Consider the following 20,029-nt stretch of genomic DNA (forward strand, 5'->3'; position numbering starts at 1 on the left):
GCCTCAAGGGCCCAGTCGGCGTCTGAGGGCCTCACACCGGCCTCTGGTGGCCTCATTTCTGTCTCTGGGGTCCCAAGACTAACCTTTAGGTGCCTCTGAGGGTCCTGCACTGAATTCTGATTTCTGAAGACCTGATGCCGGCCTCTAAGGTCCGCATCGGCCTCTGAGGGTCCATCTTGGCCTTAGAGGTCCAACGCCGGCCCATGCCGGTCTTTTAGGGCCCCACACTGACCTCTAAGGGCCCATGCTGGCCTGTAAGGACCCGTCATTAGCCTATGAGGGCATTGTACGGGATTCTGAAGACCTGATACCGGCCTCTGAGGCCCATCTTTGTTTTTGAGGGTCTTCTGCTGGTCTCTGGGGTCCAACACCGGCCCATGCTGGTATTTTAGGGTCCCACATTGACCTCTAAGGGCCCCGCACTGGATTCTGAAGATCCTATGCCGGTCTCTAAGGGTCCGCATCGGCCTCTGAGGGCCCACCTTGGCCTATGAGGGCCTTCCGCTGGTCTCTAGGTTCCAGGTCCCTCCTATGCCGGTCTGTTACGGCCCCACACTGACCTCTAAGGGCCCATGCTGGCCTGTAAGGACCCGCATTAGCCTCTGAGGGCCTTGCACTGGATTCTGAAGACCCGATGCTGGCCTCTGAGGCCCATCTTGGTTTTTGAGGGCCTTCTGCTGGCCTCTAGGGTCCAACACCGGCCCATGCCGGCATTTTAGGGTCCCACACTGACCTCTGAGGGCCCATGCTGGCCTGTAAGGGCCCACATTAGCCTCTGATGGCCCAAGTCGGCATCTAAATGTCTCATCCTGCACTTTGCAGGCCCTGTACTGGTCTCTGAGGGCCTCAACCCTCACCGGCCGATGGGGGGGGGGGGGGTGCCGCCCCTCCATAGTTTTTTTCGCGATAGCTCCGAACACGCCGGTGATAGAGAGCTGAAGCTTTGCATACCTGACCTTTGAATCAAGCCGGATCTTTTGACACCAACCGCATTTTCGGGTCAGATCAGGTCACTGACCCATGAGGTCATAAGTGAACCTCTGCACGGTCTTCATATGTCGCAACTTCGCAACGCCCTCACTGCCAGAGGAGATTTCACAGGGAAATGAACCTTGGAGGACCTAGTATCCATTAGGAGTCTCACAACTTGTACATCGCGGATTTTTCCTAAGGTCATTTTCGTGACCTCACCATTAGGTATAAGTCAATGGGGATAAACTGAAAACTTTTTCTGGCGCCGTAAACGATCTTCAACTATCTCAAGCACACTGAATCTTTCATGCACTCCTTGCAAGGTTCGATGCGTCACTTTTGCAATGTTGACCTTGCGCGACGCCATTTATGAAGTTTTAAGGGTCATATAAGTTTGTCGTCAATAACTACCGATCAAATTGAGCTAGCGAGTCGGGGAAGCCATCAATGGACTCAGGAAGACCTGCCGAATCGAATGATATGCGACATGACCTCCTTCGACCAATTTCGTGACCTGGGGGCGCTGACCTGACCGTGACCCGTGGTCAACACCCTCAGTTTACCTCACCCAAACAAAAAGTACATCATTCGACGCGCCTGAGAGAGGCAAACACGATGCTGGCAAAATCGCGGCTCTGCGGCCGTTTTTTTGCGAAGTTATTCACCAAAAACGGAACCGTGCCTTGAGGCACTTGACCTGACCTCAGAGGTCACCGGTTGACCTAGAACCTTAAAATCGGGTATCGATCTCTGCGTCTTGTAACGGCGCACACGCTCGTTTTTCCGCGACACGCTAGCTCAACCTGGGGCGCAACGGCGAGGGGGGTCGTACCCGCCCCCCGCCCCCTCGGCCGGCGCGTATGTAGAAAACCTATAGGTCCGGTCCGGCGAGGGTTAAACTGGCCTCTGATGGCCCAGACCGACCTCTAAAAGTCCCACACCGGCCTCTGATAGTCAATCAGCCCAGTTGCAGTGGTCGCTGATATAAAACCTCTTAAAAACGTTATAGGTCTGGCTGAGCCTAGCTGGGCCGTTCATGCTGATTTTTATAGGTATATTGAAAAGATTCGCTTTGCACGTTTCACGCTTGCTCGTAATGAAAAAGTTTCTGGATGCCTCCGGAATTTGCATGGGTGCCAACGGCTGCGGAGGACAGGGGAACGCGTCCATCAGTTTGAGTTTATGGACGGGAGTCTCCCTGAAATTTTAACCAATTTTGTTTTTGTTTTTGTCTCGATTTTTTTTATCTCTGATCATGTTTGCGAAAACAAAGTGGCCGAAATCCGAGGAGAAATCGGATTTTGGGGGTAGGTTAGGTTTTGGACCTCTGGGACCTTGGCCCCCCCACTTTCGAAAACGTTCCTACGCCTATGCCTTCAATTAAGGGAGGGGGGGGGGGCACTGCCGACTTTTGGTCCCATTTTTCCATGCAACGCCCATAGGGCTAATGTTAAAATGCCAAAATCAAAGGGGGCACGGTGCCCCGGTGCCCTCCCCGTTTCGCCGCCGATGGTCTGACGGACGGTACATGCCGTCTCGCTGATCAGCTGGTGTCCTAGCATTGCGGTATCTGCAGTTGCGGCTCGGCCTGACACAATTTGGGGGAGGGGGGGGGGGTAAGCGTTCCTCCTTGCTCAAAATGAACACTTTCACCCGGAGCCCAGGGCCCCAGGTACAGCAAAATCCGATAGTGTGCATGGTCCCGGACTTGCCGCACCCGCACTCCGCAGGACGTTATGCATGGGTATACCGGACCCACTTGCCAGGTCACCACGAACAGTGTCACAGGTGGTAACGGTGCTAACACAGGTTAAACGCAACGCAATGTCTAAGCGAAATGTTAGGATTGGAAGTACTGATTGCAGTAGGCGATGCCCCGAGACGTAAATGAGGTGCAGTATTTGCTTGCGGAACCTTTCTCACGCTTGTCCGATATTCAGATGTATGAACATATGAGAGGCTATACGAACGGAAGGTAAAATGGTCATTTTCTACGACATGCTATGTATCGACGCTAAGTGGCCTAGTTGTTCTCTTTTACTTCGTCTTCCTGTCGCCCATGCCAAAATCTTGGCCGACAAGGCATCCCTTAGAACGGTAGGCAACGCCTCAGACTACGGAAGGCGGTCTTTGTGTGAGCTTACGATGGAGCTTTAGTTTGTCTTACGATGTGGGTTTGGTGGTGAAGCACCAACCACCGTAAATCGGTCGGGTGGTGTCGTAATGAAAGAGCAAGGCAGTAGGATACACATGCGCTAGCAACAGGAACGAGTTTCTTAAAATCGCAAACCGGCTACGAACGGTTTTACAAGAATCTCCAAACTGAAAACCACGAAGTCAGCGCCCCGGCATGCAGTTCAATATCGGGATTGTGCATTGTCGCAGCGATTGAGCTTCCACTTTTGGAAAGAGCTGTTACTGCTCGGGTGCGTGATGCAGTACCTAAGCTTCGTCATCGGTTGATAATGCCCCGGTAAGAAATGAGCATGGGGTGTAATGGTGTTACGTGCTTTCAGTCACCTGAAACAGCGGATAATCTGGACTGGTTGGTCATATTTGGAAATCGGTCTCGTTATATAGGATACTTCATCCATGATATAGGTCTGGTCGTCCTCGAGTTAATCCAATGTTTTCGACATTTGGCTTTGATATTCTCAAACCAGTCATGAGACCCATACCAATAAAAGCAGGTGACGCCTGTGCATTTACATATGTATAATCATTCAAGTGTACGGTAACGGGACCATCGTGTGCACGTTTATGTTCGACCCGTGAGTTCGAGCTAGGTACGCTTCTGCCATCGGAGCGGCGCGGGGCGCGATCATGGCGTGAGTCAGCTGTTGCGAGGCCTGCGAGGGGCGTGGGTCACGGGCCAAGGCCAAATACACAGATGGGTATCGACTCTCGGTGTGTGTGGACCGCGGTCGTACGTGCGGAGCTCAAGGAAGTCTAACATATCGCGCCGTGAAACCTTTAGCGAACCCATCACAATCATGTGCCATCCATGCTCAAAGTTCGGTCGACTTTTCTGATTTATATTAAAGCTTTGGACCAAAGGCCCAACTTGGATAATCAGACGTGAGCTCGCACCCATTCCATTCACTCATACAATACATTTCGATGCATCCCATTCTAAACAGCAGCAGTCGGCGGAAATTCCAGATGTCTACATACATTCCAATCTACATTAAGCAAACAAAACACGGAAGAAGGCGAAGAGAGATACTTTTGGATTTGTTAGAATGTACATTATGGAAAGAACGGGTTTTTTTGCACGGCCGTATCCCATGTTGACTCCAAAAAAGGTAATTCGCTCTAAACTTAACTGGCACAGTAAAGATAAGTTGGCAAATGAATAAACCAAAGCGATGTGCGAGGTTTAATCCAGTCATATGTACAAAACAGTAAACACGGTCGTAACTTGTCCTGAGTGGGTGGCAGGCAGAGATCAACGCTTTTGAGAGATACACAAGATTTCTTCGCGACATCGCGGCACTGCTTGACTAGATATGTTGTTCTAATCAAATTGAAAGACAACACATTTAAGCTCATAAAAGCTACAGGTACAAAACGGTACAAATTGCGTATATACAAATAGGTTCGTTGTCGTAGGTATTCGTCGTTGTCTTGGCTGGTGTCATTTCGCGCGGGATTGTCATTTGATGCGAGACGAGGCCGGCGTCCTCGGGTCAACTGAAGAGCTTCTGCTACTGCTACGGTCTGCCTGTCGCCTTCAGGTCCACCAGCTCGCCAGCACCCGGATCGGCTGAAGACGTAGTCGGCAATTAACAAAACAACACATTTACAGAAATGCCAGTGGGTATGGAGATAACCATCATCGTTTAAATACGGACACACACACACAATGATAAAAGCACCACAAAACAAATTACTCAAAGGAAATGTGCTACGCTTTTAGGAGTCATGCTACCAATGCCGCGGTTTTCGAAGTGACATAATTTGAATGTATGCATAACTATATCATTTGACATTTAGGTCGTGCTTCACAAGGTACGGAATGGTATTAAACCCAAGGCCATATTAAACCCACAGACATTACGCACGTTGTTCTAGTATTAGGTAGATTAAGACGAATTGTATTGTGTTGTATTGTAATTTGTAGTACAGTCTGTCTTAACAGTACCGCGCAAAGTAACAGTGGATCCATCGAGCCTGACCGAGGAAGGACTGCTGGATTTGAGTCACCGAAACAATGGATATCCTCGTCCATTCCCCAGGTCAATTGATTCGGTGACTTTTAAATTATAGCAGGCCCTTCCTCGGTCAGGGTTCATGGATCCACCGTCACTTTGCGCGGTACTTTTAAGACAGACTGTACAATACAATAAAATCAGTAACAAACGCTATAGTATCCGTTTACATGAGCATACCTCATTTTCTTAGCGCTCCTATCACAGTCGTCTTGCTGCCTTTGGGTCGTCCGCGGTTCTTAGCTACCCTTGGTGGCATGGTGAGCGTGTGCAGCTGCACGTTCCTCGCATCATGAGTTGAGATCCGAGAGGTGGATGGACCCGTGGATGGACCTGCAACGGAAGGTGGCACAGTCACCGTCCTTACGGGGGGGACCCCAACTATGGGAGACGGGCCGATGCCGATAATCGGGGACAGGGAAACTTCCGCCCGACCAGCGTCATCACACTGTGACGGAGACTGCGACTGCGACCTGTGGACAAGCCCGGAGCCAGACGGCGCGTCAGAGGGGCCACACGGGAACACAAGATTTCTGCGAGCTGCAAGAGGCTTGGTGGCGCCGTGTGAGCCAGCCCGAGGGGCGACCACTGACGGCGACATTACCCCTGTAAAAATGCCGCGATTAGGGGTTTCCGCCGGCGATCCAGCCCACGAAGGAGACACCACTACGCGGCGTGGTGTCATTCGACCGCTGTAATCAGGCGTACGTGTTTTGGTCAGTGGCGATGGTACTGCCGGCTGATAACCCTGAGCGGTGGGACGAGAAGAGCAAGACACCTGATCAGGAGATGGGATCTCAGCAGGTGGAGCAGCGCCAAGCCGCAGTGGACTGTCGAAAAAGCCGGCAAATATGTCAAAGTTAGGTCGCTCATCTTCTGCTGGCCTTGATCTGCTGGTTGCAGTGAGCAGAGCTCTCCCGGTCGGCTGTGACTGTCCACCTGTTGGAGAGTGGAGATCAGTCAGGTCGGCGTCGGCTACATCGCTGGGCGGTGCATCTGTGGGCAAATCAGAGTCGTTAGTTGGCACGCCATCGACTTCTTCTACGATGAGGAAGGAGCGGCGCTGCTGTAAAAAGTGGAGCATGGTGGTAAGTTTATCCAGGAGTTGGCGGTGCTCTGCTCCGGTGAGCTCGCAGCCCACGGATGCGATCTGCGAGGTGACGTTGAGCAGCTGCCGGTACCGCTCACGCTCCGTCCGTGGAGGCTTCCCTGGTGGCAGTGAGCGGGTGGACACAGACGGAGCGAATGGTACTCGACAATCCAGCTGGGCCTCCAGGTGATCGGCAGCGAACGACAAAAGCCATTTCTGCCCCACCAGCTCCTGAGAAAATAGACACATGCCTTGCTCGAGTCGTACTGCCATGATATGGCGACAGGGCAGGCTGTAGTGCCGGTAGAAGAGGCAGTCGCACGCTGTGGAGCTAACGGCCACCCTTCCCGCCCGGTCACATGCAGTCAGCCCTCCCGGTGAGTCGACCAGTGTTACGGTGGCAGACTCCACCAGCTCGTCCTGCAAAAGAGACAAGGCAAACGAGGTTACGTGACGCTGGTATTGGTCCAGTTCGGCGAAGCGACAGCTGGTTGGTCGTTTGTTGACCTCTGCATGAATCTCCGCGTTCCTGTCGGCACGCACTGTGGTCAAGACGGTCAGGTAGGACTGAATGAAGTTTGGCAGAGTGTCGTTAGTTCTGCAGACAGACTTCATTTTGCCGTGAAGCGACTCTAGGTGGTTGTTTGTGAAGACACCAGACATGGCTGCCCCAGACAGACCTCGCACCCATTCCCCTCTAATTTCGTCCCAGTTGTCCTTAAGATATCTGTCTGTGGCAGGATGTCTGATGTCTTCACGGAGACGCCTATACTCAGTCTCGGAACTGGCGAAGACGAGCTGCTGCAGAACCCCCAGGATCCGCTCTCGCTCTCCCTTCTCCACGCTGGCGAGGTTCAGCTCTCTTCTGAAGGACTGCAGGACGTGGAAGCTGCAGAGAAACTGGTCGCAGTCCGGGAAGACGTCCTTGATGGCAGCTTTCTCCGCACGGTCCTTGTCGGTCAGCCACACCTGAAAACAGAAGTTGCAGCTCATTAATTGACACTTGTGAAACAGCTCTTATCCTTACACCTAACCAGGCTTAGCCTCTGAACGTGATGATCGACATAAGGCCGATTTCGAATTTATTCGCCCTGCAACATGGCATAGCGCAGGGTACTAGTTGGACGATATTCTATGAAAAAAGCATAATAACGCGTGAATGCCGAAAAGTATTTGATGCATGTACCTTATACAATATACATCTTAAGCCAGCCGAGTAACTGATCTTACATGATCAAATAGTATCAATTTGTATGACCCATTTATTCTACACGCATGTTTACTTTGGTGATAGATGCTGCAGCTGTGTTGTGTTCCCGGAAAACACGAAGCATGGCGCCAATCATGTGAGCCGTCTCGTTGGTCACCAGGAAGACGGCGAGAGGGACGCCACGTCCAAACGAATCTACAGTGAGAATCGTGAAGACTGGCGTCCGGATGTCCAGAAGTTTGTAGGTCGAGTCCATGAGGAGAAGGTCAGGAAACTTCTCGTAGGCGCTCCGCATCTCCTGGTCCTGAAAGAAAAGGCCGCAGACAGTACCGGCATCCTCGACGACAGTGGATGCAAATCCGCGCTCGCTCAGAATGGAAATAGCGGCTTCCAGATCAGGTTGTCCATTTTTCGGTACGCGCAACACGTTGTTCAGGTCGTGGCGAGTAAGCACTTTCCCATACTGATCTAGCATGTGCTGGCGGATACGCTTTTTGTCAGCACCGACCCGATGGAACTGTCGGGCAACTTCCTTTTCGTCCTCCGTGAGGCGGCGGTTCTCAGGCTCGAGCATGAAACTAGCCTTGGAAACTGTGTGAGAATGCTCGAGGTTAAGTTCTTTCACCACAAGTTTCAAGGACTTGTCCAATATCACGGTGATGAGCACGGGACAGTCTAACTTCTTAGTCTTTGTGCTTCGCACACGATCGGCTTTACCGGCGTACTTCCGTCCCCCGTGAGTGCACGCCAACTTAATCAAACGATACTTCTTTTCCTCTATGAAAGCATCCTTGTCATCCCTGTTTGAGATTGTCTTTGAAATGTAGTGACCAGGGGACGATTGCAAGAAGCTACGAAGTGTCACTGAACTGGACTTGAAAAATTTTGAATTTGTTTCCTTTTCCAGAACACTAATGCACGCTTCCAGATCGCCAAAAGAAGAGAAAGAGTCACCTGCCTTTAACGCGGCCATGTCTTTGCTGTCCACAAGATGCCGGTCGTCTGAAACAGCAAAACATAAACATTAAACATGTACAGCAAAAGCAACATTCTGCGATTTGTGACATGACATCAGACATGACAGAGACATAGCATTGATAGTGGCCGGGGGGCGGGTACACTAGCATGGAAAGCCGAAAATCAACAGGACTAGACCAGAAGCTAGGAACAGAGTCACCAGGGGCAGAGGCAGAGCCGTAATAGGGCAGCTAAAAGCATGTAGAACCAACAGTGGGTCCAAGTAAGCCAGGACCAGGGCTAAACGAAGGATCACACGGAACAAGGGGAGCGCATGGTCCCCCGGAGCATTGACTGGATCACCAGGAGCAAGAGTTGGGCGGGCGGACGGACGGACGGACGGAACGACCGACAGGCAGACAGTGACAGGCAGACAGACAGTGTGAGTGCCAGGGCTGTAAGAGCCGCCAGAGGCAGGGGTAGGACTACCAGGGCAGGGTTAGGGCAACTAGGGACAGAGTCAGGGAAACCAGGGCAGGGGTATGGCTAGGACCACCAGGGGCAGGGACGGGGACACCATGGACCAGGGTAGGACCACCAGAGGCAGGGATAGGGAGAGAGGGCCACCAGGGGCATGGATAGGGCCACCAGGAGCTGGGGGGGGGGGGCAATCAGGGAAAGGGTAGGGGCTAGGTCAACCAATACCCATTCGTGCAAAACTATCAACTTTAAAATTTGACCTTTTTTGACCTTTTTTGACCTGACCTTGACCAGAAAGTGACCTAAGCCGTACCTGATAGTCTTATAAACAACACCATTGAGTTGGAAATGAAAAATTGGCCATAAAACATGCATCACACAGCCTTAGTACCTAAAGTTAGGTTCATGTGACCTGACCTGTGACCCTTGGTGACCTGACCTGGTAATGTCAGTGACCTCTTATAGCAACATATGTACTAGGCAACTGACGCCCTATCGCTGATTCTCGACAAAATGCGTTTTCTTCGGTGTTATAGCGCATTCCCTAGATGACCCGTGAACGGTGAAACATTTCATCTTTGACCTGACCTGTGACGTCATCGGTGACCCCGAGGTCAATGAAATTTGGTTTTCCTCGACAAATTTGACAGGCCTTTCGAACGCCGTTTGAATTTTGCGGATCCGTCCAGTAGTTTCGGAGATACGAGAGGGGGGGCAAAAAATAGCCCCCCACCAGGTCGCGTTATAAACAGACCCCACCAGGGAGCGGGTTAAGGTCACCAGGGACAGGGTTAGGGCCAATAAGGGCAAGGGTAGGACTACAGGGGCAGGAGTAGGTACTAGGGCAGCCAGGGGCATGGATAGGACCACCAGGGACAGGGATAGGGTCATAAGGAGCTAGGACAACCAGGGGCAGGGCCGCCAGGGGCAGGAGTAGGTGCTAGGGCAACCAGGGGCAGGGGTAGGACCACCAGGGACAGGGATAGGTGCTAGGGCAACCAGGGGCAGGGGTAGGACCACCAGGGGCAGGGGTAGGACCACCAGGGACAGGGATAGGTGCTAGGGCAACCAGGGGCAGGGGTAGGACCACCAGGGACAGGGAAAGGGCCATAAGGAGCTAGGGCAACCAGGGGCAGGGGTATAGTTAGGGCCACCAGGGGCAAGGGGTTAAGGCCACCAGGGACAGGGGGTTAAGGCCAACAAGGGCAGGGGCAGGGATGGGCCGTCAGGGACAAGAGTGGGAGCTAGGGCAAGCAGGGGCAGGGGCAGGGATGGTGCCACCAGGGACAAGAGTGGGTCCCACCAGGCCCAGGAGCAAGGTCAGGGCCACCAAGGGCAGGGCAAGGTGCTACGTTAACCAGGGGCAGGGATAGGGCCAACAGAGGCTGGAGTAGGACCACCAGGGGCAGGAATAGGGCCACCAGGAGCTAGGGCAGCCTGGGCAAGGGTAAGGGCTAAGGAAACCAATACAGGGTTAGGGGTTCTGGCAACCAATGCAGGGTTAGAGGCTATGGCAACCAATGCAGGGTTAGGGGCTATGACAACCAGGGGCAGGGTAAGGGCCACCAGACACATGGATAGTCCCATCAGGAGCTAGGTCAACCAGGCCAGCGGTAGGGGCTTGGCCGCCCCACCAAAGGCAGGACGAGGGCCTAGGACAGCCAGGGGCAGAGATAGGGCCACCAGGGGCAGGGGTAGGTCCACCAGTGACCAGGGGCAGGGTTAGGGCAGCCAGGGGCAGGGTTAGGGCAGCCAGGGGCAGGGTTAGGGCAGCCAGGGGCAGGGTTAGGGGACAGGGACAGGGGTAGGGCAACCAGGGGCAGAGGTAGGGCAACCAGGGGCAGGGCTAGGGCAGCCAGGGGCAGGGAAACCATGGCCAGGGTAGGGCTAGGACCAGCAGTAGGTAGAGCGACCAGGGGCACGACCACTAGGGGCAGGGACGGGGACACCATGAAGCAGGGTAGGACCACCAGGAGCAGGGATAGGGCCATCAGGGGCATGGATAGGGTCACCAGGAGCTGGGGGCAATCAGGGAAAGGGTAGGGGCTAGGGCAGCCAGGGGGTGGGGGTGGGGATAGAGCTGCCATGGGCAGGAGTAGGTGCTAGGGCAACCAGGGGCATGGATAGGGTCACCAGGGGAAGAGTAGGGTACTAGGGCAACTAGGGGCAGGGTAAGGCCATCAAAGGCAGGGAGAGGGCCTGGGAGAGCCAGGGGCAGAGATAGGGCCACCAGGGGCAGGGCTAGGGCAACCAAGGGGCACCGGGCAGGGGTAGGGCAACCAGGAGCAGGGCAGTGCTAGGGCAGCCAGGGACAGGGGCTAGGGCAGCCAGGGGCAGGGAAACCATGGCCGGGGTAGGGCTAGGACCACCAGTAGGTAGGGCAACCAGGGGCCGGAATGGGGACACCATGGAGCAGGGTACTGGGTAGGACCACCAGGAGCAGGGGCCAGGGATAGGGCCATCGGGGGCATGGATAGGGCCATCAAGAGCTGGAGGCATTCAGGGAAAGTGTAGGGGCTAGGACAGCCAGGGGAGGGGTGGGGATAGGGCTGCCATGGGCAAGGGTAGGGCTAGGGCAACCAGGGGCAGGGATAGGGCCACCAGGAGCTAGGACAACCAGGGCCACCAGGAGCTAGGACAACCAGGGACAGCAGTAAGGGTTAGGGCAGCCAGGGGCAGGAGTAAGACCACCAGGGGCAGGGGTAGGACCACCAGGGGCAGGGATAGGGTCACCAGGGGAGGAGTAGGGTACTAGGGCATCTATAGGCAGGGTAGGGCCACCAAAGGCAGGGCGAGGGCCTAGGACAGCCAGGGGCAGAGATAGGGCCACCAGGGGCAGGGGTAGGTCCACTAGTGACTAGGGGCAGGGTTAGGGCAGCCAGGGGCAGGGTTAGGGCAGCCAGGGGCAGGGTTAGGGCAACCAGGGGCAGGGCTAGGGCAGCCAGGGGCATGGAAACCATGGCCAGGGTAGGGCTAGAACCAGGGGCATGACCACTAGGGGCAGGGATGGGGACACCATGGAGCAGGGTAGGACCACCAGGAGCAGGGATAGGGCCATCAGGGGCATGGATAGGGCCACCAGGAGCTGGGGGCAATCAGGGAAAGGGTAGGGGCTAGGGCAGCCAGGAGGGGGTGGGGATAGGGCTGCCATGGGCAGGAGTAGGTGCTAGGGCAACCAGGGGCAGGGATAGGGTCACCAGGGGAGTAGGGTACTAGGGCAACTAGGGGCAGGGTAAGGCCATCAAAGGCAGGGAGAGGGCCTAGGACAGCCAGGGGCAGAGATAGGACCACCAGGGGCAGGGCTAGGGCAACCAAGGGGCACCGGGCAGAGGTAGGGCAACCAGGAGCAGGGCAGTGCTAGGGCAGCCAGGGACAGGGGCTAGGGCAGCCAGGGGCAGGGAAACCATGGCCGGGGTAGGGCTAGGACCACCAGTAGGTAGGGCAACCAGGGGCCGGAATGGGGACACCATGGAGCAGAGTACGGGGTAGGACCACCAGGAGCAGGGATAGGGCCACCAGGAGCTGGAGGCATTCAGGGAAAGTGTAGGGGCTAGGACAGCCAGGGGAGGGGTGGGGATAGGGCTGCCATGGGCAAGGGTAGGGCTAGGGCAACCAGGGGCAGGGATAGGGCCACCAGGAGCTAGGATAACCAGGGACAGCAGTAAGGGCTAGGGCAACCAGGGGCAGGAGTAAGACCACCAGGGGCAGGGATAGGGTCACCAGGGGAGGAGTAGGGTACTAGGGCAGCTATGGGCAGGGTAGGGCCACCAAAGGCAGGGCGAGGGCCTAGGACAGCCAGGGGCAGAGATAGGGCCACCAGGGGCAGGGGTAGGTCCACCAGTGACTAGGGGCAGGGTTAGGGCAGCCAGGGGCATGGTTAGGGCAGCCAGGGGCAGGGTTAGGGCAGCCAGGGGCAGGGTTAGGGCAGCCAGAGGCAGGGAAACCATGGCCAGGGTAGGGCTAGGACCAGCAGTAGGTAGGGCGACCAGGGGCACGACCACTAGGGGCAGGGATGGGGACACCATGGAGCAGGGTAGGACCACCAGGAGCAGGGATAGGGCCATCAGGGGCATGGATAGGGCCACCAGGAGCTGGGGGCAATCAGGGAAAGGGTAGGGGCTAGGGCAGCCAAGGGGAGGGGTGGGAATAGGGCTGCCATGGGCAGGAGTAGGTGCTAGGGCAACCAGGGCCGGGGCAGGGATAGGGCCACCAGGAGCTTGGACAACCAGGGGCAGCAGTAAGGGCTAGGGCAACCAGGGGAAGGAGTAAGACCACCAGGGGCAGGGATGGGACCACCAGGGGCATGATTAGGGCCACCAGTGGTAGAGTTCGGTACACCAGGGGCACAGGGTTAAGGCCAACAAGGGCAGGGGAGAACCACCTGGGGCAGGGATGGGGCCACCAGAGACAGGAGTAGGTGCTGGGGCAACCAGGGCCAGAGGCTAGAACAACCAGGGGCAGGGATAGGACCACCACTAGAAGGGCCACCATGGGCAGGGGTAGACCAGGCAGAGGCAGGGGAGGGACCACCAGGGGCAGGGCAGGGACCAACAGGGGCAGAGCAAGGGCTGTAATGGACAGGGGTGTTGTGAGTGTCAGGAGCAGGAGTAGATCTAGGAGCAAAGGAAGGGCCATGTGGGACAGGGCCAGGGCTGTAAGGAACTGGGATGTGAGTGCAATCACTGTATGGGTCTGAAGGGGCAAGGACAGATTTTCCAGGAGCATGGGTAAGACCAACAGGGCCAGGGGCAAGGCCACCAGGAGCAGATATGGGGCCACAAGGGCCAGGGTGTGGGTGAAATGGGCAGCAGCACTAATGACGGAGGTTTGGCCACATCCAGGGGCAGAGGTAAATCCATCTTCCATGCGCAGGGGTTAGCTGCCGAGGGCAGGGTGAGGGTTTTTGCATGCAGAGGGGCGAGGGCAGGGGTGGGCCAACTGCCGAGCCTTGGGACTTGCAGTGGCACTGGCAAGTGGCAGGAATGTTTATAGCAGCTAGAATTTGACTGGTGAATTTGAAGATGGTTAAAGGATGCATTTTACATTCGACATTCCAATTGTAAAAACAAGTAATACAAAGAAAGTTCTTTTTATAGTAAGGGTCAATTTTGGGAAAGTTGAATAAAATACATTTAAGTGGGAGATCATTCATTTTATTAGATTAATTTTATTTTTACTACGACGCTGCAAAATATTTTAAGCCATATCAACAAAACTATTATGAGCACACATCACTTACACATTTGGATTTTTCTGGGGCCCTGTTTCATGACAACACTGACCCTACCCAGGTATTCGCACTGAGGTTCCATGGAAACTAAAGCAGAATTGCCAATTTTGTTTTACATTTCCATAGAAACTGAACACCAGTGCCTGCTAGCATCGGGTAGCATAACACATTAAAACATGGCCCAGGTGCCACACAAGGGGTGCTCCTTACAATACCTAGTCCTAGTAGGTGCTGGCAGCATGTCACTCATGGCACAGGGTTTTGATTTAGCAGTAATATTTTTAATTGATTGTTCCGCACATATCGACTTAGGATGAAATGAATGATAGCTCAGAGAGACGAGACCACAAACTAGCTAGGTAATGCAATGCAAAGATAAGTACCAGGTGGCATCACAAAAAAATTACGCACAGGCCATGCTGACGTCACAGTGTAAACACCGAGCTGCCTGGATAATACTATTTTACGAGAAAGCTATCTCATCAACTGGGCCACAAAGAAAACTGCTAGCTTACAAAAAAGCATAGCAAAATAGCAAACAAATAACACAACTTTTGTATCATAGCCTCAGCCTCCCTTGGGTCAATCAAGCCAACTGAAACTGCCTGCAATTAATTCTACATTGACATTGATCAAATGGAAGTACAGGAAGTACTTACGCTAGGAATTCAAGCATCATTTGTGTACTACACTAACCATTGTCTACAAAAATCATGCTTTCAGCAAATTGCTCACCCTCAACACTCCAGATTCACCACAGACGCCTCCAGCTCGCCAACCGGTCCCCAGCCGAACGGACGCGGAAAGACCGGCGCGCACCCCTTGTCCCGCGGCCGACGCAACCCTTTCTTTGTTAAAATTCGCGCGGGACTTTGTGCGCATGCGCAGGCCCCATTACGTCACAGACTGGACGTGATTTTAGCACGTCAAGCCGCTGGAGTAAATCTACTTCGATCTGACGTGATTTTGGTCGCATTTTCCCCTGTGCTTAAAACTACTCCAGTCCGACGTCATTTAATCCCATGCAAAGCCGTGTGTAAAACTACTCAGAACCGAGAGTTGACGTGAAATAAGCAGGTACCGGTTGGTGTGTAAATCTACTCAGAACCGACGTGAAATACACAGTCGGTGGCGTTTTGAGTAATTGTACTTCTGACTTCATAAACACGCTTCCAAGCCAGAAAGGGTGCCAGAGTGGCAGTGCCGAGAGGGATTTTGAGTACTTACATTTCTTGCTGCTGAATCTTGATGCTGAAATGTGGTAGTGTTGTAATGTGTGCTGTTGTTGTGTTGTGAGTTCCACCAGGAAAGTCCTAACTAGAAAAACCTGGTGCCTATCTTAGAGGGCAAAACCTGTGCGCTTTTGCCAAATTGCACAGGAAAAATCCCTTTGCTTTGATATTACGTTACGTTATATCGCTAATGTGTAAGTGTGTTTGTGGAGCTATCGCCTTCATCCACTCCCGGGGGCCATGGATGCAAGCCACCTAGGCCACGCCCGGGGTGTCCGGCCAGATAGCTTCGGTGTCTCGAGTGGGCCTCAACCTTTAAGAGGGATCCCTGTCGAGAACCGCGAGAGGGATGGGCAGGTCCCGATTGCCGCCGCCGCCGCCGCCGGAGGGACGCAAACACGCGCGCTCGCAAACGTAAGGGAAAACAAGAACAATTGAAACAAAACAATCACAATGAAACACGAGAAAACCAAGAGAAACCAAGAGAAAATCATGTCTCCAATGAATTGGGGGAGAGGAGCCCACCGCCGCGTGCCAATGGTACCCGCGGCGGCGGCTGGTGCCCGTAAGCTCGGGGCTCCTGCAAACTCCCACCAAGTGCTGACTGGTATGATTAGAGAACTGACGTTTCAGTGCGGACTCCAGTGACGTAACAATCCATTAAACGGGTCGTTGCGGACGGCATAGTGCCGACACCTCTTTCTCCAAGCAGATGGGGGGCAGAGGAGCCCGCCGCCGCGTGCCAATGGTCCCCGCGGCGGCGGCTGGTGCCCGTAAGCTCGGGGCTCCTTAATTGACATGGCCAGTATCCAGGAAATCAAGAAGATTGAGTCCCGCGCCCAGAACCGCTATCGACGGCTTGCCGACCACGGAACTGAGCGCGAGACTGTGCTATATGGATCGTTCAAGTTTAGTATTGTGTAGAAAAACGAAAAGAAGGTCAAGTAGGTCTGGATTTGAATCACCAAGAAGAGTAGGGAGCGTCATTGGAAGTTGATTAGTAGTCGTATATCTTTTCATCGGTTGTCTTTCAACGTCGTATAGGGGGCAATGTAGAAGAAAATGTTGGATTGTATATCTTATATTACATCGATGGCATAGAGGAGGCGGAGTTTGCTCGATAATATAGGTATGTGTGAGTTTTGTGTGGCCGATCCGGAGTCTCGCGAGAATCACTTCTTTTAGTCTGGTGTTCTGATTCGATGAGGGCCATGGTTTAAGAAGGGGTTTGATTGGGTGGAGGTGATAGTGGGGATTGATGTCCCAATCGAATTGTACTGATTGTTTAAAGGCGGCGAATAGTGAATTTAGGAGGTCGGATGCCGGGCATGGGAGCGAGTCGTTTGGAGGGTCCTGGAGACTTTCCTTGGCGGCTCGGTCCGCTCGCTCGTTGCCCGTGATGCCTGCATGACCCGGTATCCATGTGACCTTGATTTCGCGATTTCGATTTTGAGTTATTAGTGAGTTAATTTGTTTCCTGATGTCGTGGATGATAGGGTTTGATGAGTTGTGTAGTGTGTGGAGTGATTGTACCGCTGCCCTCGAGTCGGTACATATCATGATTTTGTCGATGCTTCGATTGGCAATGTGGTGAAGTGAGGCCTTGATTGCGTATAGTTCGGCGGAGAAAACAGAATGATGATTGGAGAGGCGGAATGATTGGGTGAAACCGTCGATGCAAAAGGCGGCACCTGTTTTCCCGTCGGCGCAGGAGCCGTCCGTATAAATGAATTTGTGGTCTGGATAATCGTCTTTAAATTGGAGAAAGAGGCTATGCATTTCTTGATTGGAGATCTCACGTTTGGTGTCGTCGAAAAGAAGCATTGTTTCTATGTGATTTTGTGTCCAGAATGGACTAAGAGGTGGGGTAGGTATTACCTCGTGTGGGGTTATCTTGTAGTCCCTCAGAATATTTTAATGTGTCTTCTTATTGTAGGGTACCTGTATTCTCTATGTGTTATTATATTATTTTCTGGGAGGTTCGTCATTATGTTGTATGTTATTGTGTTTGGTTTCGCTAGAGATTTTATGTAGAAGCGGAGAAGTTGATATTCCCGGCGACGTTCTAGCGAAGGAATATTGGCATCAGCTCGGAGATTCATTGTTGGAGATGTGCGGAGACCGCCTGTGATGGTGCGTAGAGCAGTGTTTTGGATACTCTCCAGTTTGTTGCTGAGAGTAGTGGATATATTGGTAAATAGAAAGGCATTATAATCCAGGACCGATCGAATCAGGGATGTATATAGGTGTGTAAGTGTGCGTCTGTCGGCGCCCCAATCTGTGCCGGCGATAGCTTTCAGTACGTTACGTCTACGTGTGCATCTTGATGAGATGTCTTTAATGTGTGCATTGAAGGTAAGTCTCCTATCGAGAGTTACTCCTAGGTATTTGAAGATATTTACTGTCGGTATTATTTGGCCTTGCAATTGTGTACGAATGCGCGGGTTAATATGTTTGGGTTGTTTTGAAAATGTCATAGTGGCCGATTTTGTTGGTGCTATAACGACTCCCCATCGTTTGCACCAGGAGTTCACGTCATTAAGGGCTATTTGAAGGCGATTGTGAGCCGTATCGACACTGTGATGGGTGGCCCAGAGGGCCAGGTCGTCGGCATACATTGAATATTCTACGTTGTGGGCTGTTTGATTTATGTTATTAAATATATCATTGATGAAGATAAGGAAGAGTGTCGGGGAGAGCGGACTCCCCTGTGGGACTCCGTGGTCCATTTTGTGTGTGGGTGAGCATATGTTGCCTATTCTTACTTTGAAGGTTCTGTTTTCCAAGAAATTACTTATAAAGGCAGCCATTCTGCCCTTAATGCCTATATTGTGTATTTTTATTAAAAGTGCTTCATGGTGTACTCTGTCAAATGCTGCTTTTAGGTCGAGAAATAGCGCTGCGGTGACCTTGTCATTGTAAAAGCCTTGCTGAATTGTGTCTATTATGTGGATTATGCTGTCCGCTGTAGAACGGGCTGGGCGAAAGCCGTTTTGGTGTTGTGAAAGGAGATTGTTGGGCTCTAGATACACCCTGATTCGATTGTTGACCATTCTCTCGACAATTTTAGAGGCACAGCTTGACAGGGATATAGGTCTATAACTAGCTGGATCGGTGTTTGGTTTATCTCGTTTAAGAATGGGAATGACAATGCTTTCCCTCCAAGAGTCTGGGAAGGTGCCATCAACCCAGAGTTCGTTAATAGCCGAGAGAAGTTGATTTAGGCCGAAGTCGGTTAGTTTTCTGAAAAATAGGTATGCTAGTTTATCTGGTCCTACCGAAGTATTGCCAGATTTAGAAATTGCAAGTTGAAGTTCATAAAGGGTAAATAGGTGATTGTAATGCTCTGTATTGTCGGAGTGAAAGGTAAGTGTTGCTAGTGTGGTGCTGAGTTCGTGGTGGAGTACTTGCGAAAAGCTGTTTTGAGATGAGGTGGATGCGTAGTGGGCTGCGAAATGTGTTGCTACTGTGGTGGGTTCTGTTGTGAGTGTGTTGTGTATAAGCAATGATGGTATTTTGAAGCTTGGCGTCTTTTTATTTTTAAAACATTTTATATATTCCCATATCTTGGATGTGGGAGTGAATCGGTTGAACTTGCTTGAGAAGTTTTCCCAAGCTTGCTTTTTGGCGTTAAGTATGGTGTCTTTACAATTTTTAATTTCTATGCGAAGTTCTTTTTCGTGTTGGGGGCAGGGGCACTTCCGGCATCGCCTGAGGGCTCTGCGCCTTCTGGCGACCGCATTCTGACAACTGTCACTCCACCAGGGAGCGTGTTTATACCCGGGCCTTTGGCCGGTAAGTGGTATGTTAATATTTGCGGCTTCATTGATTATATCTAAAATATTTTGTATATCAATGTTATTATTACTTATATTTACGTTGTGGTTGTTATATTCCTCTATGTATTTGTCAATGTAATCTTGAAAGCCGTTCCAGTCGGCCTTCCTCATGTTCCATTTTGGAAGGAAGAAATCGTTTTGACTCCTTGAAGAGGACTCTACTACTATGTGAAGAGGGTAGTGATCGCTGAAATATTTATCGATTTGGACTTGGGCCGAGAAGAGAAGACTTATGTCAGGGGATGCTAGAACAAGATCTATGACCGAAAGTTTGTTAATACCATTTTCAATTCTGTAATATGTCGGTGTTTTGTCGTTGAGGCATATGAGGTCATGCGCATCCATGATGTTGTTAAGTATGTGTCCGCGCTGTGAGGTGTATTGGCAGCCCCAGGCAGTATGGTGTGCATTAAAATCACCTAGTATCAATTTAGGGGAAGGAATTTGTTGGAAAAAGTGATCCAGTTGTTGAAAGGTTACGTTATGGGTTGGGGAAAGATAAAGGGATATTACGTTAATGTCTCGCTGTGCGATTTTAATGGTTGTTGCAACGTAATTTAGAGTCGAATTGAAAGTTATTTGTTGATGAATTAAATTGTTAGATACATACAAAGCCGAGCCGCCTCGGCGAGGTTGTTCATTTACGTTATCGCAATACAGTGAATAGCCGAAAATGTTGAAGTTATAGTTGATTGAATCTGAGTCGAGAAATCTGGTCTCCTGGATAGCGGCTACTAATGGCTTTTTGTTTACCATATATTCACGGAATTCCCCCCAGTGGCCCACAAGGGATCTTGTGTTCCACTGG

General features: G+C 52.2%; 1 protein-coding gene across 3 annotated transcripts; it reads right to left on the reverse strand.

The window, feature by feature from the left end:
* Positions 1 to 3,993: 3,993 nt before the first annotated feature.
* Positions 3,994 to 15,313, reverse strand: LOC122365417 (protein FAR1-RELATED SEQUENCE 2-like). Of its 3 annotated transcripts, none has more exons than XM_043336630.1 (4): positions 14,886 to 15,313; positions 7,557 to 8,485; positions 5,364 to 7,242; positions 3,994 to 4,738 (listed from the first exon to the last, which is right to left on the reverse strand). In XM_043336630.1, the coding sequence occupies exons 2-3, from the start codon at positions 8,454 to 8,456 to the stop codon at positions 5,365 to 5,367; spliced, it is 2,778 nt and encodes a 925-aa protein (XP_043192565.1). In that variant the 5' UTR covers positions 8,457 to 8,485; positions 14,886 to 15,313; the 3' UTR covers positions 3,994 to 4,738; position 5,364. The 3 variants fall into 3 exon arrangements, with proteins under 3 accessions (XP_043192565.1, XP_043192566.1, XP_043192567.1); XM_043336631.1 differs by having other exon boundaries at positions 5,354 to 7,242; XM_043336632.1 differs by lacking the exon at positions 14,886 to 15,313 and adding an exon at positions 14,810 to 14,832.
* Positions 15,314 to 20,029: the final 4,716 nt, after the last annotated feature.

Source organism: Amphibalanus amphitrite, unplaced genomic scaffold (genome assembly GCF_019059575.1).
Source record: "Amphibalanus amphitrite isolate SeventyFive unplaced genomic scaffold, NRLGWU_Aamphi_draft 000739F_arrow, whole genome shotgun sequence".
NCBI classification, from domain to species: domain Eukaryota; kingdom Metazoa; phylum Arthropoda; class Thecostraca; order Balanomorpha; family Balanidae; genus Amphibalanus; species Amphibalanus amphitrite.

Excerpts from the sequence above, each read along its gene's own strand:
- LOC122365417 (XM_043336630.1), bottom strand. The coding sequence starts at position 8,456 with ATGGCCGCGTTAAAGGCAGGTGACTCTTTCTCTTCTTTTGGCGATCTG. Across the intron at positions 7,243-7,556 it reads CTGCAGCATCTATCACCAAA|GTGTGGCTGACCGACAAGGA; the intron begins GTAAACATGCGT and ends TTCTGTTTTCAG.